Here is a 27,147-nt window from a genome sequence, read left to right as displayed (position 1 = left end):
GAGGGGCCTGGCGCCGCCAAGAGTTTGTGAAGGAAGGGGCGGGGGAGGCAAAGGTCATTCAGTGAACAATGAGGCCAGAGAGTTGAATGGGGCCATGTTGAGAACTCTAAGCCAGCTTGAAAACATCATCTCCTATGTGTAAAAGATTTTGTATATCTTTCTACTGTAGGTTTAAGTATGTATCATGTCACAACCATGCTTTGCCTGTCTTCCCACTACAATGGAAACTCCAGGCGGCAGTCACATCTCAGTCTGCCCTGTACCTCCTCTAGTCAACCTGTGGCCTGACTTCAGAGCAGACTCTCAATAATGGTCTCTATTATCATCACTCCCTTTTCCCCCTGTATTTTCCTCACTAGACGGAAGCTCCTTGAAGGCAGAGACATGTCATAACTACTTTATTCCTTGGGTCTAGCACAGTGAGATTCAATTAGCTACAAGTTGCTGATGAGATTAATTTGAAACTCATGAAACTCACCTGTCCTTTTTCTACTTTTAGTCTTTCTAATTCAGCTTTTAAGCTAGAAATGGAAGCTAGAAGGAAAAAAAGAGGGAGAAGTGTTAGTATTTCTTATTGTGAATTTAAATCTTTTTCTTACCACTTCCCCTTTTCTACCATAAATTCAATCTCATATAATGAAAGAAGTTAAATATATACTGAACATGGGGGAAAAAACCAACACCCTTTTCTCAAAATTATCCCCAACCAATGAGCATAATAATCAAGTTAAGGGAAAGGCAGAGTCTAACGTAAGTGAATACTATTATCATAAACTCCCTCCACATCAAATATCCACATCTACCTCTGAGGCATGCAGTGGAGATATTCCCCACAGAAGTCTGTTAACCCATCAGAGTTCTGCAAGGAAATGTCACCTACTAGTCATGCTCCCCAGTGGTCTGAGTTCAAATATGGACTTTCCCATCTTTTAATAATTGCCAAAGAGAGGCCATTAGAGCTCCTAATAAGACTGAATTTTGGGGTTTTTTCCCTCCCTCCCAAATACTGGCTACATCAGAACATCTGGAAAAACAGACTGAGCCCTTACTTAACTCCTTCCTATACTTTTCTGTTTCCACATTCTATGACCATGTATTACATCTTATAATCAGAAAAAAGTTTTATTTAGTGCCTCCAATTCTAAACTACATCACTTTTATCTTCACCTATTTCTTCCTTGCAGTTTTCTATTTCTAATTGCAGAGTTTCTTCAAGATTCTCTTTTAAACACTGTTCCGCCTGAATCTGCTCTTTTAGGAAAAGTATTTCAGCCTTCAGTTTTTCTTCCATGTGGTCTGCTGCTGTCTGCACGTTAATGATGTTCTCGCGGTATTTTAATACCAACTCTCGGAGTTCCTAGATCAAGAAACAAACGATTATTCAGTTTGTGGGCGTGAAAGAAACAAAAAAACAAAGAGGCTAAAGACCTGCAACCAGAATTTCAGATATGGTTCTTTTTTTTATATCTTCACCCAAGGACATTTTTTCATTGCCTTTAGAGAGAAAGGAAGGAAGAGAAAGAAATATCGATTGGTTGCCTCCTGCACATGCCCCAACCAGGCAGGGGACCCACAACCTAGGTATGAGCCCTGACCTGGGATTGAATCTGCAACCTTTCAGTTTACAGGACAATGCTCCCATCAACTGAGCCACACTGGCCAAAGCTCAGATGTTGTTTTAAATGGTTCAAAAATTAAAGACTTCCACCCCACCTGGCGCTCAAGGGACAGGTATCATGCATGTCATGTTAACATTCACATTATTATAGAAATAAGACGATATTTCCAGCCAAAAAGTATACTGTGGAAAACATATTTTTCCCTCAAAATTGTTTCATATGCAGAAAAATAAAAATGTTAAGTGACTTACAATGTGGGATTCACCATGAATAGCTTAGAAGCTGAAGCTTAGGAGCTTCTACTATTAATTGCTTAAATTTGAGGAGAGTTAGGGTATATGGACAAAAAAAAAAAACAAAAACAAAAAAAAACCCAACTCAGAAACAGGTATTAACGCCAAGAAGATAAAAATTATTTACTTTTTCATTCAAACGCTTGAACATCTACCACAAGCAAAGTACTATGTTAGGCTAGAAGCAAGTATGACAAACAATGGCTTTTTAAGGTGATCAGCTGTTTGCTATAGTAAGTTCAACTTAAATCTTATTTTTCCTCTGAATTTTTTAAAAGACTTTATTTATTTATTTTTAGAGAGAGGGAAAAGAAGAGGGAGAGAAACACTGACATGAGAGAGAAACACTAATCAATTCTCTCTCATACACGGCCCAAGAGGGGACAGGGCACAACCCAGGCATGCGCACTAACCAGGACTTGAACTGGCAGCCTTTTACTTTGCAAAGCGGTGCCCAATGAGCTATACCAGTCAGGGCTTCCCTAAATTTTAATGGTATTCTTTTAAGTCCTCCCAGTTATATCGTAAAGCAACTCTGAGGCAAAAAAAAAAAAGGGGTGGGGGGGACCTCTTAGATAACTAGCAAATGTATGTAAATTAAAGAACAGCAGGAAAAAAGTGAAAAACAGTAAAAAATATTTCATAATATTACTGTTGAAGTAGGTCTAAGAATCCAGGCTTACAGGCTAGACTGGTTACATCCTTCTAGGCTTCTTGGATTTTTAAAAAATTTTTTAAATTTAGGAATAAACAGTTTCTAAAGAACATGGAAGACAGGAATCTTTCCTGCCAAAAAAAAAATTTTAACAGAGGTGCTAAATAGTATGCAAAAACAGGTCTCCAGAACTTTCCCCTCAATAAGATCAGTCACCAGTTCCGAAAGGAGAGCATCTCTGGAGAGTGCCAGCTGAAACCTGAGCTGAGACCCAGGGGAGGGTGGCTGATGAGAGGCAAAAGCAAGGAGCTAATGGCAAGGGAGGCAGTTGAGCCCCTGTGAATGAGTAAAATGAAAACCAAAAATAATAGTGATGTTTATGTGAATATACTGGAAAAAAAGAAAAAAGAATGAGGTCCAGATTGTAGAGGGTATAGAGGTAATCTTAAGGAAAACTGTTACTTACAAAACTAAATCTATGTAGTGTCTGATTTTTAAATAATTTTTAACAATTACAAAATTTAAAATAAAAGAACAAAAGGATTTTATGAATAACATTTTTCTATTTTGTTTTGAAAATTGCTCTAAGAAACCTCATCTTTGCCTATGTCTATAGTGCTTACGTGGGTTTAGTGCAAGATGGTACTTTTTTTAAATGTTAAATGATATTGAAATGTATGGTACTAAAGGCTGGAGAAAGGAGGTAGTTATGAACATCTCCAGGGAACTTCTGATTTTGCAACGCAAACTCACCCAACCACAGAAGAATGGAAGTGACTAAAAGTGTGGGAAAGGTACTGGAAGTCAGAAGGAGGGTGAGTGTGGTATACCCTCTTAAGTGCTAAATACGAAAACAAACATCACAAGAATCCAGCTTGGTGATCCCTTCCAACATTTAATTTCTGGTGCATTCTCTATCTGGTCCTGCAAGAATAACTTACAGACCTTTATTTTGGCAAAGGATTCTTAGATATAACACTGACGGCTCTAGCAACAGAAGGAAAAAATAGGTCACTTGAACTTTATCAAAATTAAAAATTTTTGCCCTGGCCAGCATGGCTCAGTTGGTTGGAGTATTGTCCCCTACACCAGAAAAACAAGGTCACAGGTTTGATTCCTTGTCAGGGCACATACCTAGGTTTCAGGTTCAATCCCCAGTCAGGGCATGTTAGAGAAGGCAACCAACTGATGTTTCTTTCTCTTTCTCTCCCCCCGCCCCTGCCTTCATCTCTCTCTAACCAGTACTGGGGGAAAACAATGTCCTCGGGTGAGGATAAAAAAAAAAATTAAAAACTTTTGTGCTTCGAAGGACACCATCAAGTGAAAAAGACAATCCATAGAATGGGAGAAAATATCTGCAAATAGTAACTTACATGATAAGGAACTTACATGGAGAATATATAAAGAACTCTTGTAACTCAATAAAACGTTTTTTTAATGAGCAAAGGATATGAATAGGTATTTCTCCAAGGAAGATATACAAAGGGCCAATAAACACATGAAAAGATGCTCAGTCAGTCATTAGGAAAATGAAAATCAAAACCACAATGCAATACCACTTCACACCTATTAGGATAGCTATAATCAAAAAATGAGACAAGTGTTGGTGAGGATGTGAAGAAATCCTCAAATAATTAAACACTCAGTTCTTATTATGACCCAGCAATCCCACTCCTAGGTTTATACCCAAGAGAAATGAAAACACATGTCCACACGAAAACCCGCACATGAATGTTTTACAGCAACATTATTCATAATAGCTCCAAAGTGGAAACAACCCCAATGTTCATCAACAGACGAATCGATGCCATAAAAAGGAATGAAGGACTGACACATGTTACAACATGAAGGAACCTTGAAAATAGTATGCTATGTGATAAAAACCAGTCACAAAAGACTACAAATTGCATGATTCCGTTCATGTGTCCAGCACAGGGTCATATACAGACATTAAGTAGATTAATAGTTGCTTAAACCTGTGTGGTAAAGGAATAAAAGGTAAGAAGTTTATTTCTGAGGTGATGAAAATGTTCTAAATTGATTGTGGTGATGGCCACATATTTGAGAGGTACACTAAAAACCACAGAATTACATACTTTAGGAATTTTAGAGACTTCCAGCCAAGATGGAGGCATAGGTAGATACACTTTGCCTCCTCGCACAACCAAAAGAAGGACAACAACAAATTTAAAAACAAAAAATAACCGGAACTGCAAGAAAATCAAACTGTATGGTTGTCCGACAACCAAGGTGTTAAAGAAAAAACATACATACAGATCAGTAGGAGGGGCGGAGAGCACGCACAGCAAGGCAGCAGCTGGAGGACCAGGTAGGCAAGGCAGCAAGCGGCAAGCCGATGGGAGGACCAGGTTGTCCCACATTTGCACACAGATAAACTGGGAGGAAAAACTGAGGAATGATAGGTGCCCGCAACCCAGCGTTCCAGCATGGGAAAAGAAAGCCTCAAAACCTCTGGCTGTAAAAATCTGTGGGAGTTGCAGCAGCAGCAGAGACCCCCAGCTTCACAGGAGAGTTTGCTGGAGAGACTCACAGGGCCCTAGAATGTACACAAATCCACCCATCTGGGAATCAGCACCAAAAGGGCCCAATTTGCTTGTGGGTAGCGGGGGAAGTGACTGAAAGCCGGCTGAGAGCCAAGCAAGTGATATTGTTCCCTCTCAGGCCCCTCCCCTACATACAACATCAAGGTGCTGTGACCTGGGCTGCCCTGCCCTAGTGAATATCCAAGGCTCCGCCCCTTCCGAACTAACAGGGGAACTGAGACAAAGAAATATGACCCAAATGAAAGCACAGATCAAAGCCTCAAAAATAGAACTAAGTGATGAACAGATAGCCAACCTATCAGATGCACCATTCAAAACACTGGTAATCTGGATGCTCACTGAATTGGTTGAATATGGTCACAAAATGGAAGAAAAAGTGAAGGCTATGGTAAGTGAAATAAAGAAAAATATACAGGGAACCAATAGTAAAGGGAAGGAAACCGGGACTTAAATCAATGATTGGGAGCAGAAGGAAGAGATAAACATTCAACCAGAAGAGAATGAAGAAACAAGAATTCGAAAACATGAGGAGAGGCTTAGGAACCTCTGGAACAACTTTAAATGTTCCAACATCTGAATCATAGGGGTGCCAGAAGGAGAAGAGGAAGAGCAAGACATTGAAAACTTATTTGAAAAAATAATGGAGAACTTGCCCAATCTGGTGAAGGAAAAAAGACTTCCAGGAAATCCAGGAAGCTCGGAGAGTCCAAAAGAAGTTGGACCCAAGGAAGCACACACCAAGGCACATCATAATTACATTACTTAAGATTAAAGACAAGGAGAGAATCTTAAAAGCAGCAAGAAAAAAGGAGACAATTACCTACAAAGGAATGCCCATAAGACTATCAGCTGATCTCTCAAAAGAAACCTTCCAGGCAGAAAGAGCTGGAAAGAAGTATTCAAAATTATGAAGGCAAGGACCTACATCCAAGATTACTCTACCCAGCAAAGCTATCATTTAGAATGGAAGGGCAGATAAAAGTGCTTCCCAGATAAGGTCAAGTTAAAGGAGTTCATCATCACCAAGCCTTTATTATATGGAATGTTAAAGAAACTTATCTAAGAAAAAGAAGATAAAAAACTATGAACAGTAAAATGACAACAAACTATCAACAACTGAACCTAAAAAACAAAAACAAAAACAAACAACTAGAGCAGAATCACAGAAATGGACATTACATGGAGGGTTATCAGAGGGATGGGGGAAGGAAGAGAATGAGGGAAAGGTAAAGGGAATAAGCAGCATAAATAGTAGGTACAAAATATCAGAAGGTTAAGAATAGTACAGGAAATGGAGAAGCCAAAGAACTTATATGTATGACCCACAGACATGAACAAAGGGGGAGTGGGGAGTTGTAGGTAGGAGAGGGGGTGCAGGGCAGAGGGGAATAAAGGGGAGATAAAAAAAATGAGACAACTGTAATAGCGTAATCAATTAAAAAAATATATATATATATAAAATAAAAACCACAGAATTAAACATTTTAAATGAGTGAATTATTTGGTATGTTAATTATACCTCAATAAAGCCTGTTTTAAAAAAGAATTTATTGCCATTTCAGAAAATGTACTTGTTTACAATTTTGATCATGTCAAAAATAAGTTACCTCTATAGTGTCTGGGAGAATGAAGTCTTCTGCTTGCTGTAAGGACACATGCAAGCTATGCTTTCCCTGAAGACTGTCATTATCTTTTTGTAACCTCACCAGCTCTTCTGAAACCTGTTCCCGTGACTGCATCAGCACTGCCTAAAATAGAGAGAGATACTAATCACAGACCAAAAGTTAAATCCTATCTGCTGATAGCTACACCAGAGAAATACAAGGTCAAATCAAATGAGGGCTGAGCTCTGTGAGACTGACAAATAGCAGCTCAGAGATTTTTGGACCTGCAGCCTTTACAGATACAGAGGGAACAGCAATGAAGCAAATTATCTGAGCTCATTCTCCACTACTTCTACCAAAAGCCTAACAGTAATGAATCTCTTCCTCCCATCCCAGAACTACAGAAGGAACAGTATCTCTTGGTAGATCAAAGTGTCTGACACAATTAAGATTTACATCAAATAGAGCACACACTCCCAGACAACTATTTCCTGACAGCACCCATTCAACAGGAAGCAAGGAGACGTACGGAGAAGCAAAAAGCAGTGTTTTCATTTTTCATTACATATACCTATGTTCAAGCTCAGGATCACTGTGAATGGCCTAAGAACCCCTTTATTAGACGTCCTCAAGAGGATACATGTTTAGGAAATCTAGGACCCTTGAGAAGCTGATTCTTAAATTGGGACAAGTTCCTACTTCTGCTTGCTGATGTATAAAACAATTTTTGGTACTTCACATGAATTTGTATCAACATAAAAGTTATTCTAACTAATTTGAATATAAAATTCTACAAAAATATTTAACTTCTACTGTTTTACATACATAAGTTTAGATTACTCACTCATCCAAATACTGATTGAGTAGCTACTACACTCTGCTAGATGTTTTGATGCCCATGGAGAATAAAAGACAGACTGCCCTGCAGAAACTCATGGTGCAGTAGAGGGAAAGATAAAGTAAACCAAAAATTACCAATTGTTTTACAAGTGCTGTCACAGAGTGGGTACAGCAGTGATAAAAGGACACGGGGTACCTAACTAGGGGACATTTCCCAGAGGTGATCACTGGATCCTGAAGGACAAATCAACTGCTGGCAGGCAGGCTGGGTCATGCATAAACTTTGGTTAATTCTACTGGCTCTTATTTATCTTTAAATGAGAATCAGCTGTGCTTTAAGCGCACTTTCAACCCATTTACAACAAAATATTAGCATCCCACTACCTTATAGGTATGGAAGAAGGGAAAGAATAATATGTGTATATTTGCTTGTAAAGACAAAAAACAGAAAGAGAAAAAATAAATTTAAATGATCATGGATGGGAACGGATGATAACAGGGTGAAAGAAATAGGGAATGGAAGTGCAACTTCTGAGTATACATTTTTTAGTTTGGACTTGTTATGTTAATATGGTAACATATTAACAACTGGTAAATCTAAATAAAGATTTTGAGTGTTCATCCATTAAGCCTCTCTATAAGTTTGAAATTTTTCAAAATAAAAAGTTAGGAGGAAATATTTAGATCCCAACACTATCCTAGCTACTCTTCTCTGAAGCAGCATAAGAAATTGAGTTTCTCAGTATGCTGATTACAAATGATGTACTATAGAATTGTACACCTGAAACCTATATAAATTTATTAACCAATATCAACCCAATATATTCAATAAAAAAGGAACAAAAAGAAGTTGAGTTTTTCTTTCTCAACATAAAAACCTTTAATGGTAATTTCAAGAAAATGGTAAGGTACTCAACCTTAATTTCAATCATTCTTCAATGTTAACTGCAACACGTTCATTTTAAGAGGAATCAACTTTGTAAAATGTTGGCAAAATCAATGGGTTTAAAACGATGATAAGCAAAAGGATGAGAGGAGGCAGAAGAATGTAAGAAGGCTAACACTATGAATCTCTGTCAGAATTTAACACAGTGGTTTTTAGATCAATGATTATTATTTCATATTATTTAATTCATGAAGAATCATGAAACTCTCTCTGGTCAATGATTAGGATGAGATGCTTCCCCACAGACCAGGGCTAGGAATCAGCTCAAATGGTATTTCAGATACTGATCCAATACCAATGAAAAACAAACAAACCACCACCACACGACCTGAGGCTTGCCTTTCTTTCTTTCTTTCTTTCTTTTTTTTTTTGCCATCCCTGAAAGAGCTGTACGAGAGGCAACTCTGTAGGATATCCCAGGAGCCAACTATGCTATAATTTACTAAGGGCCATCAGATGCAGGGTCCCAACTTTGAAAGAAAAGGAAGAACAAGGCAAACTACTTACTGAGGAGGCCCAAATCTGGTCAACTATTTTGCAAAGGTTCCAGCCACCTCTTCAAGAAGCTCTCTACCCCCATCCATCTCAAAATTAATGGCCTTTTCTAAGTCCCCCAGTACCACAGCAATATGGTGCATGTTTCATCATAACTCATGTGCAATTATGAGGCTATTTTAAGCAAATCAGCTGTCCAGGAAAAGCATGACTGCTTATAAGCTGCACCTGCTAGGGCTTTGAGAGATTTCAATTTTTAGTATTTAGAACTGAAAATTAAATGGTGGCCCATAGTTTAATCTCTTTAGGATTCCCAAACCAGAAAAATATAAGTGAAAAATTAGAATATTGGGGGGGGTCAGGAGGTAGGCTTAAAAAAGAAATAGTGTTTTTACCTAATAATGTCTACATACTCTTGTCCATTACTGATGTCCTTTAGGCCCTGGAGAACATTAACAGTTATCACTTTGGCCTGGGAAATAAATTCATATCAAAGACAATTCAAGACAGAACAAAAGGACATTTAACATAGTAAACGTTTCTTTAAATGTTAACTTACCATCTGTTCCTGAACATCCCTCTTCGCTTGGGAAAACCCCTGTTGTAACTCTTCAAGTAAGATCTCAGATGTTTGGGCTCTTAGGAAAAGTGCAGAGATCTTAAAAAAAAAAAAAAAGCATTCGCAGAAATAACAGTTAGAAAACTGGTTATTCTGAAACTAACCCTTCTCTCTCTGCTTATTTAATGTACAGAATTACATTTTATTAGTTCCTCGTAACCCACTCATCACTCATTCAACAGGTATGTGTGCACCTGCTGTGTACAAAGCCTCAGGCGTTGAGACAACACAAAGCAGTACCACAGTCCCCAGGGTAATGTGCTGCCATACAGGAGCAAACAGCGTTATATGGGTCTCTAGACACAGACAGTAATCCATGTGACCTAGTTATGCATATTAATCTTAAAGAAACTAAAAATTAATAAAAACTGAAACTCTGTCCACAAAAAACCACACAGCTTAAAGGATAAATGAATCTTTTCTGAATAGCTGAAACCTTCTATGAGGATTAACTAAAAGCAATAAACAAATAAATGATTGCATCACTGAACTCCAAACTCCCATGAATTAGTTTTAATGTTCCTCAGGAAGGGTTTATGTGAAAGAAAGTTGATGACTCATACATAAGAATTATAAAATAAATCAAACTAAACTTGTTTAGACATTTAAAAATTATCAGAATTCTGCTTCCAGTAGTAGTAGTGATTTGGATAATGTAAAGCAACCTTTCTATTGAGAATTAGGAAAATGAGACCAAAATATTAAAGACATCTACTTGAAGGCACCGCAGAACAAAGCAAAAAGAATGACAGATCCCAGGACCAGAATAAGGCCACTTAGATTGTTGAGTGCAGCATCGGAACAGCTCTTCTCTAGAAGAATGTACCAGTTTCCAAAGAAACAGATGTGAGAATGAGAAGCTGAGCAGAGTGTTTGAGAGCTCTAAGATAGGGTAGTAAAAGTTAAGAATTCAGGATCCACTACGCAAAGGGACCCCTGGTAAAAACTCCGCACTTTATTTTTTTAATCCTCCCTGAGGAAATGTTTTTATTCTTTTTTATTTATTTTTAGACAGAGGGGAAGGGAAGGAGAAAGAGAGGAAGAGAAACATCAATGTGTGGTTGCCTCTCACATGGCCCCTACTGAGGACCTGGCCTGATGCCCAGGCATGTGCCCTGATTGGGAATTGAACCAGCGACCCTTTGGTTCACAGGCCAGTGATCAAGCTACTGAGCTACCCTAGCCAGGGCTGTTTTTAACTGATTCTTATAGAGGGTTGGGAGAGAAACATAGATGTGAAAGAGAAACACTGACTGGCTGTCTTCTGCATGCACCCCAACTGGGAAACAATCCCACAACGCAGGTACATGCTCTGGCCAGGGATCAAGCCTGCAACCCTTTGGTGTATGGGACAAGGCTCCAACCGAGCCACTCAGCCAGGAGAAGCTCTGCACTTTAGATTGTGCCCCCGAAGGGCCATATCTGGGGGTAACAAAGAAATTTACAATAATACAACCTTCACAACTTCCTCTAATCTCAATTTCTATAACTGAATTAAGATGATCCAGGACTGTCAGTACCACTTGTTCCTTATAAGTTGCTCTCATCTTATAAGGAAATATTATTTCAACATTTTTCACTTACAATGTCTGGCATTCAAATAAAAATGCACAAGAAAATGATATAATAAAAACAGAAGGAAATGATAAAAAACAGGTAATAGAGATCTACAATGGATCCAGGTATGTGAATTATTAGAGACAGACTTTAAAATATACTTGATCTCTTCAGAGATTTAAAAGAAAATTTTTCAGAGAACTGAAAACAATGAAAAATTATCAAATGGATGTAACAAACTGAAAAAAAATTACCTTAATTAAAAATTCAACGGATTTCAACAGATTAGGCCCAATTAAAGAGAAAAATAAATGAACTAGAACACAGATCTGAAGGAAATAAAGCTAAAAAACAGAAAATACAAAAGAAAGGTTAAAGAAGCCATATGTATGCAATGTGAAGAAGGTCTAACATATATAAATATTTAAAGAATAATAGCCAATGGAAATAGCTGGTAGAACAAGAAATAAGCATATGCAAAAACTGTGATTTCACCCATAGATACACTCAAGAGAAATCTACATGTCCAACATGTACTAGACATGTACTAGAATGTTAGAAAATGTACTATTCATTCGCAATAGCCCAAACCCAGAAACAACCCAAGTATCCCTCAACTGTAGAAGAGATAAATAAATCACGGTATGTCCATCAAATACAACATACAAAGCATTAAAATGTAACTACTGGTGCATAGGACAACATGGATGAGTCTCACAGACATAATGATCAAATAGCCCAGATACGAGACTTCCAATCAAGATGGTGGGGTAGGTATACACTGGGCTTGCCCTCTCCCACCAGCACATCAAAATCACAGCTAAACTACAGAATGACCATCATGGAGAACCACCTAAAGAGTAGGTCAACAGAAGCTCTGTAACTAAGGATATACAGAAGAAACCATTTCAAGACTGGTAGGAGGGATGGAGGCTCCCCACCCATGATTGAGAAACAGGAGGGATATCTTGGCTGCAGAGGTCCCCTCTTGATGAGAGAGGGGTCCAAGCCTGATACTGGGCTCCCCAGCCTAGGGTTCCAGGGCTGCAAAAAGAAGTCCCCAAAATTTCCTGCTGGGTAAAGCAGCAGGGACTGTGGCTGAGTGAGACAAACAGCTGCTGGAGTACCAGATGTTCCTCTTAAAGGGCATGCACACAGATTTACTCCCTGACAGACTCACTCATTCTGAGGTGCAGCACTGGAGAGGCTGTTCTCTCAGCCCACTTTGTTCCTTTTTTGAGCACCACCCCCCACGCAACCTTTGGAACAGGTGGGCACCGGCCCTTCAATCTCCATCAACCTGGCTAACACTGTTAGCCCCACTCCGGTGATTCCCGGAGACCTAACCCCATGCAACTTGAGTCCCACCTGAGCTGCTACCAGAGATATTCCCATACAAATGGCCTGTCTCAGCCTGTGCTGCAGACATTACTAAAACCTTTCAAACATTCACAAATCCCAAACAAGCAGCTGCTGGCCTCAGCATGCCCCATACTTCCCCCTAAGTGGCTCCTAGTTGGGCACTAGTGGCAGGCAGCCATGGTTCCCAGCTTAGCCTCTCCCAAGTACCTCCAAGGCCACCACAAGTGGCACCTGTCGCCGATCACTTTGTAGCCAACACCACATAATGCTGGGCTGGACACAAGCAGCAGCTGACCTTGATCTGCACCAGAGCCCCCTCCCATCAGGCCCCAGAACAAACACGCCCCATGGCCAGCTTCAGACCACACCAGACCGCCATCCAGCCACCTCTACAAATGACACCTTCACTCAAAGGGTGGATTTGGCACACCCCAGAACCCTGGTAAAGCAAATCCTGCTCCGCAGGGTCAGACCCTGAACAACAGCTCCTCTGCTGTAGACATGGCCAATCCTCACAGTCTGAGGGTCAATCCCTCCCATGGATATGGCACAGCAATCAAGGCTCACCTACAGCAGGAGGGTGCACACAATCCACACGAGAGACTAACAGGGGGCTACCAGCTCAGGTGACCAGGGGGACTGTGCCACTGAGCCCCACAGGACACCTACTATATAAGGCCACTCTACCAAGACCAGGAGACATAGCAAATCTACCTAATACATAGAAACAAACAGAGAAGCCATCAAAATGAAGAGACAAAGAACACATCCCAAATGAAAGAACAGAACTCCAGAAAAAGAATTCAACAAAATTGAGACAAACAATCTATCTACTAGATGCAGAGTTCAAAGCACGGGTCATAATAATCCTCAGTGAATTTAGGGGAAGAGTAGATGAACTCACTGAAAACTTCAATAAAGAGATAGGAAACAAAAATGGAGATAGAATACAAAAAAAGAACCATTCAGAAATTAAAAATGCAATAATTATAATGAAGAATACATTAGAGGGAATCAACAGTAGATTAGATGGAGAGGACTGAATTTGGAAAATAAGGTAATGGAAAACACAAAACTGAAACAGCAAAAAGAAAAAAGGTCCAAAAAAAAAAGGATAGTTTAAGAGGCCTCTGGGCACACCATCAAGTGTACCAACATTTGCACCACAGGGGTACCTACCAGAAGGACAAAGAGAGAGAGCAAAGGACTGAAAACCTACTTAAGAAAATAATACAAAACACTTCCCTAACCTGGCAAAGAAAACACACAAACAACTCAAGAAGTGCAAAGAGCCCAAACAAGATGAATCCAACAAGGCCCACCCCAACACACAACATAATTAAAATGGCAAAGGTTAAAGACAGAGACAGAATGCTAAAATCAGCAAGAGAAAACAGTCAGTTACTCACAGGGGAGCTCTCTTAAGACTGTCAGCTGAGCCCTGGCCAGGTAGCTTAGTTGGTTAGAACATCGCCCTGATACACCAAGTTTGTGGGTTTGATCCCCAGTCAGGGCCCATACAACAACCAACCAATGAATGCATAAATAAGTGAAACCACAAATTGATGCGTCTGTCTGTCTCTCTCTCTACCCCCCTCCTCCCTCCCTCCCTTTCTAAAAAAAAAAAAAAAAAGACTGTCAGTTGATGTCTCAACAGAAACTTTTCAGGCCAAAAGGGATTGGCAGGAAATATTCAAAGTGGTGAAAGCAAGGACATACAACCACGATAATTCTAATCAGCAAGGCTATCATTTAGAATCAAAGGAAACAGAAAGAACTTCCCAGACAAGAAAAACATGACCAAACAGTATTACAAGAAATGTTAAAAAAGCTTCAAGAAAAACAGGAAGAAAAAAGATTAAAAATATGAATGACAAAATTGCAAATAACTACATACCTAATCCATAATTTCTTTAAATGTAAATGGATTAAATACTCCAATCAAAAGACATAAAGTGGCTGAATGGATAAGAAAACAAGACTAATACATATTCTGCCTACAAGAGACCCATTTCAGAAAAAGTCACACACAGACTGAAAATAAAGGAATGGAAAAAGACATCTCATGCACATGGAAATGGAAAAAAAAAAAAAAAGATGGGGTAGCAATACTTCTATCAGACAAAAAAACTTTAAAAACAAAGGCTATAACAAGAGACAAAAAAGGACCCAGCAATTCCACTTCAGGGTATTTATCCAAAGAAATCTAAAATGCTAATTGAAAAAGACACTATATCTCTTTGTTCACTGCAGTATTACTATAATAACCAAGATATGGAAGCTACCTAAGTGTCCATCAATTAACCAACGAAGAAAGATGTAGTAAATACATAAAATGGAATACTATTTTTTTTTATTAAATAGAAAAAGAATGAAACCTTGCCATTTACAACAGCATGGATGGACCTAGAGAGTATTATGCTAAGTGAAACAAGTCAGACAGGGAAAGGCAAATACAAAATGATTTCCCTTATATATGTAATCTACCAAACAAAATAAATGAATAAATAAAAAAGAAACAAACTCAAAGATACACAGAACATTTTGATGGTTGCCAGATGGGAGAGAGACAGGAGGACAGGTGAAAAAGGAAGGGATTAAGGTATGCAAAGTGCCAGTTATAGAAACAGTAACAGGTATATAAAGTACAGCATAGGGAACATAACCAATAATATTGTAATAACTGTGCACGGTGTCATATGAGCATGATACTTCGCAGGGTAATCACTTTGTAAATTAAATGAATGTCTAGTTACAAGGTTGCATACCTAAAACTGTGGATAAAATACCAATATATGTCAATTGCAATTGAAAAAATAAAAATTTTTTTAAAAAATAGACCAGATGCAAAAGGCCACAAATTGTATGATTCTATTTATATGATATTCAAGAACAAGCATTCCTAAAACATAATACTATTAAAGTCAAAATAGTGGCTACCTCTATTTTATGAAGGTGGGATATTTATTAGGAATGAGTATGAGTGTTTTGGAAATGTTCTGTATCTTGATCCAGGTGATGATCATCCTGGTAATACTTTTAATATGTTAAAATTTATCTAGCTATACACTTGAGATTTTTGCATTTTAATGTATGGGTATCTCAAGAAAAAGGCTTTTTCAACAGATATAATGGCTGAAGATATTCCAGTTATGACATAAGACATCAATTCAGAGATTCCAGAGACCCTGTGAACCCCAAACAGGAAAAATATGAACAAAAACACACCTCAGTATAACACACTACAACTGCCAAAAACAAAAGCAAAACAAAACAAAACTTTAAAATAGCTGGGGGAAAAAAATAACATTTTCCCTCCAAAGGAGCAAGAATGACTAATAGCTGACTTCTCATTAGAAACATGGAAGCCAGAAGCAATGGAAAAATATCTTCAAAGTGCTGAGAAAAAAATAACATAAGTGCTCAGAATTCTATAGTTGGAAAAAGTATTTTTCTTGAATGAAAGAAAAAGGGATGTCTGGGAAACAAAAATATGAGAGAAAAGACTTCAGTGCTGTCCAAGGTTGACTAAGACCACTATGGCCTTTCACTCCCGTGATTACAACTAAAAACTGTGGATAAAAATACCAAAGGCAGCCACCTGAGGACTCTAAAAAATAAGCAGAAGTAAACAGTTTAGGGAGGGAAATCAAAATAGGAAGAAGCAATTCATACAGGAGTACAGTTTACTGTTTATTTGGGTTGTTCTACTTTCTTGCCAGCATTAATCTGAGCGCTGCCACGGTTGTAAAGCTGCAAGAGCTGCAAGCAGCGCAGGAGAGAAAATTTTTTTTTAAGATTTTATTTATTTTTAGAACGAAGGGAAGGGAAGGAGAAAAGGAGAGAGAGAAACATTGATCAGCCGGATGGCCCCAGCTGGGGACCTGGCCCGCAACCCAGGCATGTGCCCTGACCAGCAATGGAACCAGTGACCTTCCACTTCACAGGCTGGCACTCTCTCTACTGAGTCACACCCACCACAGTGAAAACTGTCTTTCTGACCACAGGACCAGGACAGGGTCCTGTTAACTGAAGAGCAGATGTATTCTCAGAGAGGAGAGAGCAAGAAAAAGGATCCCTTAAATCTATGTATACAAGGTCTGTCCGGAAAAAGTCCAGCCATTATTAATATAATGAGAACACTTTGCACAGCATCGATGATAAAGAGGGTGGACTGGAATGCACATACATGAACAATGACAACTTCACTGCACCAGTCAGTGGGGGCAGTAGACGTCACTGAGTGAGCATGTGTACTGTGTGGCTGTTGCATTCAAAATGACTGAGCGAATAGAGCAACAGATCTGCATCAAATTTTTCATTAAGCTTGAACACTCCTCCACAGAAACAATTCAGATGATTCAGAAGGCTTTCAGAGATGATGCAATGAGTACAGCACAAACAAAAATGTGGCACAAACATTTCAAAGATGGTTGAGAATCTGTTCAAAGTGATCCACGTTCTGGAAGGCCTGCAATAAGCAGAACACCTGAGAACGTTGAACATGTACAGGCTGCAATAAACAAAGATTGGCAACTGATCGTGTGAGAACTAGAAGCTGATCTGGGGATTCCAGAAAGTACTGTGTCCGAGATTTTGATGCAGGATCTTGGCATGAAATGTGTCGTGGCAAAATTCAGTGTATAGCTTCTGCTACCAGAGCAAAAGGAACATCATGCCACAGTTGCTAATGACTTGATTCAAACCACTACCAATAAACCAGATTTCTCAAGAAAGTCATAACCAGAGATGAATCGTGTGTCTACAGCTATGATCTGGAAATGAAGGCCCAGTCCGAACGGAAATTGCCTGCTTCTCCACACCTGAAGAAGGAACAGCAAAGTCACAACAAAATCAAAACCATGCTAATTTTGTTCTTTGATTGGGGAGGTGTTGTCCATCATGAGTATGCCCCTCCAGGCCAAATAATTAATATGGAGTACAACTTCAGTGTTCTTCACTGGCTAAGAGATGCAGTATGATGAAAACAGCTGCATCTATGGGCAACTGGTGACTGCCACCTTCATCACAAAAATGCTCCCACTCATGCATCACATCTTGTGCAGAGCTTTTTGGCAAAACATCAAGTCACCCAGATGACTCAGGCGCCTACAACCCAGATCTGGCACCCTGTGACTTCTGGCTTTTCCCAAAACTAAAATCACCTTTGAAAGGGAAGAGATCTCAGACTGTCGATGAGATTCAGGAAAATACAATGGGACAGCTGATGGCTATTCCAACAAAGGATTTTGCAGTGTTTTGAACACTCTGGGAAGAGAAGCTGGGAGACCTGTGTGAAATCCCAAGGTGCCTACTTTGAAGAGGACTGAGGCGTCACTGTCCTATGGACAATGTTTCGTGTATCTTTTATCTTCTTCAATGAATGTCTCTATTTTTCAGATTACATGGCTCGATACTTTATGAACAGAACTTGTAAACCATCTCAAGAACTACGCTCACCCTAAGCTATATATGCATGGACAGATCAAAAGCAGTATCACTTTTAAAAATGAACTGACATTAGTACTACCACTCACAGAAGGCAGGACAGAACTTGTGAACTGAACCTAATCATTTAAACAGACCCAAAGTTTTGCAATAAAATACTCATAATTCCCAGGATACAATCTAAAAGTAGCTGACATGGAAAGAATCAGGAAGATGTGACCAATTTTCAAGAGGAAAGAAACTCAACAGATGCCAACTCCATAATGGCCTCAGTTGGAATTACCAAAAACTTTAGTTATTATAACTATGCTGCATGAGGTACAGGTAAATACTTCTGAAATGAATGAAAACATAGTTCTCAGCAGAAAAATAAAAACTATACAAGAGAACCAAATACAGATTTTACTATAAATTACAGTGTAAGATTTGGCACAAAAATAGACAAAAACACCAATCTAATGGAACTGAGTTCCAAAACTGACAACACACATACCTGTAAATGCACTTGATAGATGACAAAGATGGCTTTGCAGAACAGCAGAGAGAGGATGATGTTTTCACTAAATTACTTAGGAACTGGATATCCATATGAAAATAAATAAAAGTTTAACCTTATCTACAGCAGATACATAAAAGTCCTTTCTAGATAGATTTCATCTATAAATGAGTGGGTATAACAATAAATTTTCTACAAAATATAGAAAAATATTTTCATAGCTCCAATGTAAGAAAACATTCTTTGAAAAACTGAATCAAGCCATGGCTGTTGTGGCTCAGTGGACTGAGTGCCAGCCTGCGAGGTGAAAGGTCACTGGTTCAATTCCCAGTCAGGGCACATGCAGGAGGCAACCAATAGATGTATTTCTCACATACTGATGTTTCTCTCCCTCTCTCTTCCTTCCCCCCCTCTCTAAAAATAAAATCTTTTTTAAAACACCAAGTCAACAGTCACTATTCATAAAGAAAAGACCAATAAGTTTAACTACATTAAGCTTAAGAACTTCTGTTCATCAAAAGCCACCACTAAAATAATGAAACCAAGATACTGGATAGAGGACATTTGCAACACAAATCACTAAAAGCTACCAATAAGATTTTACACACACACACACACACACACACACACACACACAATATAAACACATATATTGATATATGAACTAACAAATCAGAAAAACAAGTAACTTTTAAAAAATTTTAAACACACAATGCAAATAGAAAAAATGAACATACAACTTGAGAAGGACACTCTCATACACACACAAAACGATATCCCAATAGCCAATTAACATGAAAGATGCTAAATAACCTCAATGGTCATCGGAGACATGCAAACTAAGCCACAGTGAAATAGCATTATACATCCACCAAAATGGCTATAATTAAAATAACACAATGAAATTTGTCAATGCTGTGGACCCACAGAAATTCTTCTTATATATTGCTGGGGGGAGTATAAATTCATACAACCGCATTGTAAAACTTTCTGGCACTAGTATCTACTGAAGTTGACATACATTTTGAACATTTCAACCCAGGCATTTCACTCCTAGGCATATACCCACCAGAAACATGTGCAACAAGCCCCATAGAAAAATTTCAAAGTAGCATTATTCATAATATCCCATAACTGGAAACAATCCAAATACTCACTGTGACATATAAATTGTGATATAGCCATACAATGGTAAAATTACATAACAATGAAAACGAACATACTGCTACATGCACCTCAAGTATGAATCTCACATGTTGAATGGAGGAAAACAAGCACAAAAGAATACAAATTATATGATTCATTTGTTAAAATTTAAAAAATAACAGACAAAACTAATCTAATGGTGTTAGAAGTTAGGACAGTGGTTACTCTGGGGAAGGGGTAGTAAGTGGAGGGGCAAATGAAGGCTTCTGTGGTACTGGCTAATATTCTATTACTTGATCTGGATGGTGATTACACAGATGTTAGTTCTGGTATGTTTGGTTTTTACTAAGAATACTATGCTTCTTAAAAAGTCATAAAGAATATAATTAGCATCTTTCTTATCAGCAAATTTATTGTGCATCAGAAAAAACAAATAAAAAACAAACGGGTAGGAGAACCTGCCTCCTAATATAAATTAACCAGTTATTTTTAAAGTTTTTGTTTTTCAATCTGTAAAAACAGCAGAAAAAAACAACAGTAAGAAGGAAAACAGAACTGCCAAATCTTCAGGACAAGAAAGAAACATTATATTTTCGGGATTTTTCAATTTAAACAACCCAGTCATCTGCCATTGGTCACATTCTAAAAACCCGTATTTACCTGATGACTTGAATCTTCAGCACTCTGCTTTATGAAGTCTTCCAGTTCCTGTTTATCTTTCATCGTCTTCTCTAACTGGTCATTTGCTTGCCTTAGCATCACCTGTAGTTTTTTCACCTATGCAATTTGAAAAGTCAATCAGAAGGAAATACCAGAATTCTTTTATAAAATGAAAAACTCCATAACTCCAAAATTTTTTTTAAAAATTTAATCTTTTCTTTCCCTGAAAAATGTCATAGATTTGTCAATTCAGAAAACAAAGAGATGAATGACCTAATTTGATGGCTTTATTATGCTTACAGTTAACAAATCATTTCTCACATGTATTATCCCATTTTAAACATCTGCTTGTCCTCCTGGGTCCTCTGGGCTACGACACTGGCCTCGCTGACTCTAGTATATCCTCTGCCTCCAATCTCTAATCCATACTAATGCCATATGTTTTCTAAAACAAAAGTCAAGTCACGTTACCATTTCCCTACTTAATCCCTAAATGTCTCCTAAAGTCTTCAGGGTAAAGTTTAAATCACTTCAATCATCTCCCCTCCCTCAGTAATCTCATCATGACTATCCCTCTGTAGTTTCCTCACCTGTTATTTTATCACACATGCACACATACACTCACACTTTGCCCAGCAACATGTATTATTCATACTTCCTAGAATATATCATTTTCCGTCATAATTCTATCCTTTTGTACAGCTTTCCTCTTATTGAACACTCTTTCCCCACTTCTTTTCCTAGTTAATTTTACTCCAGCTCTAAAAGAAGTTTAGTTCAAGTGTTACCCACAAGTGTTACTCAACTGAACCCAAAGTTAAGTCAGATGCCCCTGTCCCTCCTCTAGTTCAATGTGTCCAGCTCAGGAACAAACTACTGAATACCGAGGACTTTAGCGAAATGCCAAGCAACAGCTGAAGCATGCATATATGCAGGAAATCAATGCCAATGGCATCTGAAAATATTAAACCATCATTCTAATATGCTTAAACTTATCTTGAAGATTAAGGAAACAATTCATAACAATGAAAGAACAATTAGGAAATATAAGAAAAAACCAATCTTTTCATTACATATCCTTTCACAAGCCTACTCTCATGAAATTCTACATTATTTCCTGAATGTTATCAAAAAGGCCATTATTTGAGACTGTATTTGTAAAAGGTACTTGTCAATTTCAGCATACCAGATCAACCTTATCTTAATTTCTGTGACCCTGTAAATCAACCTAATCAACTCAAAAAATTTATGACAAGTAGGCAATAAGCAAGATTCCAAATACTGATTAATATTCAATTAAGCATTTAACAGTCAACCTCTTATCTCCCTAAATTTGCATATCAATAAGCATTTTCCATGTGTATACACTCATGACACTATCACTACTAGGCCTTGGGCAGAAGGGGCAGGTTGGGAGGGAAGAAGCACCAGTGCTTCTGAAAAAACAGCTGTGTGGGCAAGCTAACGAAGCAAAGATACACAAAAGCAGAGGTTCTAGCGGCTCCCATTGGAAATGTAACTGACATTGCGGGTACCAGGTTATTTCTTATTTAACAAGATGGATACACTTTATGAAGCAAACTGGAGGGAGGAAAAACCAATTCTGCACCTTCAGTGAAAACTACAACCATTCACCAATTTGGCATACCCAAAAGAAACTCACCTGTTCTCTTGTTTCAGCCTCCTGAATCTGAATTCCTTGTAACTGTTTTTCATAATTGGAACACATATCACAACGTCTACCAAGTTTATTTCCAGCATTATGTACCTGAAGGGCACCAAAATTACCTCTTATCAGGCAGAACAAAATAATTCTACATTACATACTTGAGGAACACATGCACAGTCTTACCTATGTTACTCAAAGTAGAACAAAGTAAACAATTTCTTCAGGGCCTTAAGACAAGAAGTTACAGTATAGGGTTGGATTCTAAAAAGTCGTAAGCTCTAATAAAGTATGCTAGGAAAACAAGGGATACAACTTTATCACCAAAAGAAGAAGTGCCACAAAACACCACATTTGAGGAAAACACAAAGCAAACAAAGGTACTACACCGTGGCACTCAAGTTAAACCCAACCAAGGAAGGGGATGGGAGGAGGAACCAGTACCAATTAATCATTTCACCTGCTCCAATCACAAAGGCGGTATGAAACTATTAAGTAGCACCTCCTCACATGTTAGAGAAGAAGAACAGTTTCTTTCAGGCTTAATAAGCTGTTCTACTTACTGATTGACAGCTTCTTTAAAGAGAAGTAGCCCTGGGTAAAGGAAAGCACTGCAAGTCAAAAAACCTGGGTTTTTTGTGTACCCAGGTTTTGCTGCTAAATCAAAGGGGAAACTGAAGGGACTCATTTGACCTTATGACCTAATTTCTTCATCTGTAAATTGGGGACAATCATGTCCTGACTACCTCATTATTATCAAGAAGCTCAAAGAGATGATGTATGCGAAAGGGCTTTGTAATCTGTAAAGCACTTACAAGTATACATTTAAGTTTTTATCTCCTATCTTACTTCTGAATTGCAAACACTAGTAAGAGGAAAATTAGCCTCATTGAAGGTTGCCTTTTATTCTCTTCGATATTTTCCACCCCTCTCCTTAAATTCACTCTCAGCATCAACTGCTGACAAGCATTTACACTTCAGATCTCAAGGAAAGATGAAACAGTAGGAATCTTGGAATACACTAAGGTTATAGAAACTGCAAAGCAAACCAAGCTCAGGCTACTCTAACTTAAACTTAGCTATGCTATTCAGGTAGACTGCTCCAACTTCAGAGGTGTGACTTCAGGGTAGAGAAGTTCACACTCAATGTAATTAGCTAGCTAGTTCCTTCTCTGTCATAATCACCTGAATAACTAGAGTAGACTATAACATGGGTCAGACTATATGAGTTAACACCCACTTGCTAGTAGCATGTGCATGTACTGACTCCAGGGACTATCTTCTGACTGAAGAATAAACCCCAGTTACCCAGTATTGCTCAAAGTAATCAGGGGAAAAAAAACAAAGATAACTCACCTCTTTTTGCAGGAGATTCCATTCTGTCTCACTGACTAAGCGATAACCACTGGGGGACACATAAGCACTTTCCATACCCTGGGTGACACTGGAGAGGAGAGACGCCGTCTCTTCTTGTTCTGGCGTCATTGCCTTGATTGCTCTTTCCTGGTCTTTGGTTAACGTAAACCCACTTGGCATTTGCAGTGACCCAAGGGAGGCAGTATCAAAGTTCTCAGACACTGAATCTGCTCCTACCAGTGGTCCAAAATCTGACTCGTCCAGGTTTCCAGCAGATTTTGCTTTGTAGTTATAGCCTAAAGCTTTGGACTGCAGTGAGCCTGAGGTTCCCAAGCTGTCTGTAGACTGCGCTCTCCTGAGTCCATCTTTAAACAAGTCATTGTCCGATTTACTGAATGGATCTCCAGACGGCAACAGTAAATCTGCATCTAAGGAATGGACTGAACCATGGGTACTATCTAAATGCTCCTGAAATGTGAAAACATGTATTGTCACGTTAGACAATTCTCTGTATTTTCAAAAATGAAAACTACTGCATGTTAAAAGTATTTTGCCACATTACACATGATAATCATCAGTGTGTTACCTTCATGTATTTACTGAACAAACATTTATTAAGTGTCTTCTATACACTGGGCACTAAGCCAGGCACTCAAGATACAACTGTGAGCAAGACACAACTTGTATCTGTGATATAAGCAAAATACAACTTGTATCCTGTGAGCGGAGGATACAACTGTGAACAATCCTGGCCCTAAAGATGCTTATGATTTCATGAAAAAATAAACAAGTAAGCAGGCTATCAGAATATCATATTTAGAAAACTGAACAATAGCAAGAGAGGAGCCTTGTAACCTCGGAGACAGAAAATTGGCTTTAGCGCAATCTAACTGGTAAGGAGTGCGGCACAGACCTGAGAAGGTGAGCAGGGCGCCCACAGGCGGCAGCACCAGGAGGATCCTGAATCAACCAGTTGGATGCCCCCTGAGAAGACGGGGTCTAAACCAAAAGCGGGGATCTCTAGCCCACAGCACCAGAGCCCAAAAAATACACAGAATACAGCCAGCTGCAAAAAGTGGCATGGTTGCTCTCTGCCAGAGACAGGCGGCTGGAGACATAAAGAGCCTTCTAAAGAGCCAATGCAAAATTTTTATTTACAGCCACTTACCCTAGTCTCTGGCAAAGGCAGGGGCAGAGTGGACTAAAGACGCTGGAGGAGAGACTGGGGAAAGAGGCTTTGGGGAGAGAACTGAGAGAGTAGCCCGCGGGATCTCCGTGCTGACTCATCCCCCATGTGGCAGCAGCCATTTTGCTCAGGAGGAGACCACTCCCCCTGAGTGGCACCAGTGTCAGAGGACCCCATAGCCCCGCCCCCAGGTGAGATTCCACCCCACCCTGTGCTGTCTAAGCTGCCTGCTGAGCGCAGAGTGGCAGCCACAGACAGTAGATCCCTGGCTAAAGGGGACGCAGAAAGGTCTAGCCACACTTGAGAAGAGACCGGGGACGGAGGCTTTGGGGAGAGAACTAAGAGAGTAGCCAGTGGGATCCCAGTGCTGACTCCTCCTCCATAGAGCAGCAGCGTGAAAGGACCCAATAACCCAGTCCCCAGGAGGGACTCCGCCTGGCCCTGAGCTAAGGCACCCTGCTGAGTGCAGAGTGAATAGATTAACAGCTGAAGGAGACAGCCACAGACAGCAGATTCCTGGAAGTCTCAAACAGACTGCCTAAGGTCAGACAGGGTCAACATCTGACATCATCAGAGGCAGATCTATAAAGAAAAAACAGCAGTCTCCTATCATACAAGTTCACACCACAAAGTCAGGAAATCAAAACAGATCAACTGAAGAAGCAGAAGCAAAAGAGTCTCACAAATAATGGGAAGACAAAGAAATATGCCCCACTCGAAGTGAAAGGAGGAATACGCACAAAGAGAACTAAATGAAATAGAGACAACTAAACTATCAGATACTGAGTTCCAAACAACGGTTCTAAGGAAGCTCAATGAGCTCAGTGAGCTCAGAGAGAATTACCAAAACCTACAGGGAAACTACAAGGAACGTATTGCAAACTATATCGGCATGAAAAAAGACACAGAAACTATCAATAAGAGACAAGAGGAAATGAAGAATACCATTTCTGAACTGAAGAACCCAGTATAAGGAATCAAAAGCAGACTAGATGAGCTGAAGACCGAATCAGCAAGCTGGAGGACAAGGTAGAAAAAAGCTCCCAGAAGAACAAGAAAATGAACAAAGACTCAAAAAGAATGAAGAGGCATTGAGGGAAATGCAGGCAACCTGAAACGTAGTAATATCCATATAATAGGGATACCAGAAGGAGAAGAAGAGAAACAAGGGATAGAGAACCTGTTTGAAAAAGTAATGATGGAAAACTTCCCTAATTAGGGGAGAGAAAAAGCCACACAAGTCCAGGAAGCACAGAGGGTCCCATTCAAGAGGAACCCAAAGAGGCCCACTCCAAGACACATCATCACTAAAATGGCTAATATCCAAGACAAACAGAATCCTAAAGGAAGCAAGGGAGAAAGAGGTAGTAAAATCTAAGGGAGCCCCAATACGGCTAGCATCTGACTTCTCAACAGACACACTGCAAGCCAGAAGGGAATGGCAAGAAATATTCCAAGTAATGAAAAGCCAAGGCCTGCAACTAAGACTGCTCTACCCAGAAAGGCTCTCAATTAAAATGGAAGGCAAAATAAGGAGCTTCTCAGACAAAAGAAGGCTAAAAGAATACAACTCCACCAAACCAGCAATGCAAAATATGCTAAAGGGACTGCTTTAAGATGAAGAAAAAGTTTCTATGAATACCCAGTTCCTTTAACAGTTGCCAATACTTGATATTACCAATATTTTTAATACTCATTAATCTGATTGTGACGATGATGTTATTTTAATTGTTCCTTTACTATTTACTGTCTTGCCTATTTTTTTTTTTAAACTTTAAATGACTTTTTGGTATTCTTTACCCCTTTATTGATGAAAGGTTTGTAGAACTTTTTTCCCTTTAAAAAAAACCAAGAAACAAAAAACTTATTAACCATGTTTTAGATGTGTTGCAAATACTTTTTTATTCTATTCCTTGCCCTTTAACTTTTTTTATATGTATATTACTATATAGTTAAATGTTTAATATAGTCATATTGTCTTCATAGCTTACTTTATAGCTTCTGGAGTTGAATATTTTACTTCAGGTCATGAAAAATATTAGTTCTATTTCTTCTGAAACTCCTTAGATTCTACATATTGATTTTTAACTCACCTGAAGATTTCTTGTATAATGTGTAAAACAGGGCTCTATATTTGTTTTATTTCAAGTAATAGTGGTCCATGCACCTTATTTGTGGAATAAGCCTTATTTTCCCCATTGACTTGAAATATCAACTTAATCATATATATATTAATCAGATATATACGTTTATCTCTAGAATGTTCACTATATTTCATTGATCTACTTGATTATTTCTGTGCTGGTGTCATGTTGGTTTAATTGCTGAGACTTTATAATGGTTTTAAATTTTTTTAAATATTTTATAATTAACTTTGACATTTAAAAATAAATAAATAAAATCAATCTACATTTAAGAAAGAATGAAAGAGAGGGAGAGAGATCGAACTCTTACTTTTTGCAACAACATGGATGGAAGTGGAGAATATTAAGCTAAGTGAAATAAACCAGTTGATGACAATTACCATATGATCTCTATAAGTGGACTCTATTCAACAAAATAAACTAATGAACAAAATAAACCACAGGCACGGAAACATGGACCAGACTGAAAGTGACCAGAGGGGAGGAGGAAA

General features: G+C 38.8%; 1 protein-coding gene across 3 annotated transcripts in view; it reads right to left on the bottom strand.

Annotated features, from left to right (window-relative positions):
• Positions 1-27,147, bottom strand: part of RABEP1 (rabaptin, RAB GTPase binding effector protein 1) — a 109,426-nt gene that overhangs the window by 6,236 nt on the left and 76,043 nt on the right. The window contains exons 9-15 of one of the 3 annotated variants that reach the window (XM_054575837.1): positions 23,327-23,794; positions 21,968-22,072; positions 20,305-20,421; positions 9,576-9,674; positions 6,739-6,879; positions 1,168-1,357; positions 479-534 (exon numbers count right to left, since the gene is read on the bottom strand). In XM_054575837.1, the coding sequence (XP_054431812.1) occupies positions 479-534; positions 1,168-1,357; positions 6,739-6,879; positions 9,576-9,674; positions 20,305-20,421; positions 21,968-22,072; positions 23,327-23,794 (1,176 nt within the window). Of the gene's footprint in view, positions 1-478; positions 535-1,167; positions 1,358-6,738; positions 6,880-9,359; positions 9,459-9,575; positions 9,675-20,304; positions 20,422-21,963; positions 22,073-23,326; positions 23,795-27,147 lie in introns of those variants that run through there. The other 2 variants (XM_054575838.1, XR_008529343.1) reach the window with 2 other exon arrangements.

This window comes from Pteronotus mesoamericanus, unplaced genomic scaffold, assembly GCF_021234165.1.
Source record: "Pteronotus mesoamericanus isolate MK-2021 breed Mesoamerican mustached bat unplaced genomic scaffold, CSHL_Meso_final contig_317, whole genome shotgun sequence".
Taxonomy (NCBI): domain Eukaryota; kingdom Metazoa; phylum Chordata; class Mammalia; order Chiroptera; family Mormoopidae; genus Pteronotus; species Pteronotus mesoamericanus.
This window is presented reverse-complemented; position numbering and strand designations above follow the sequence as displayed.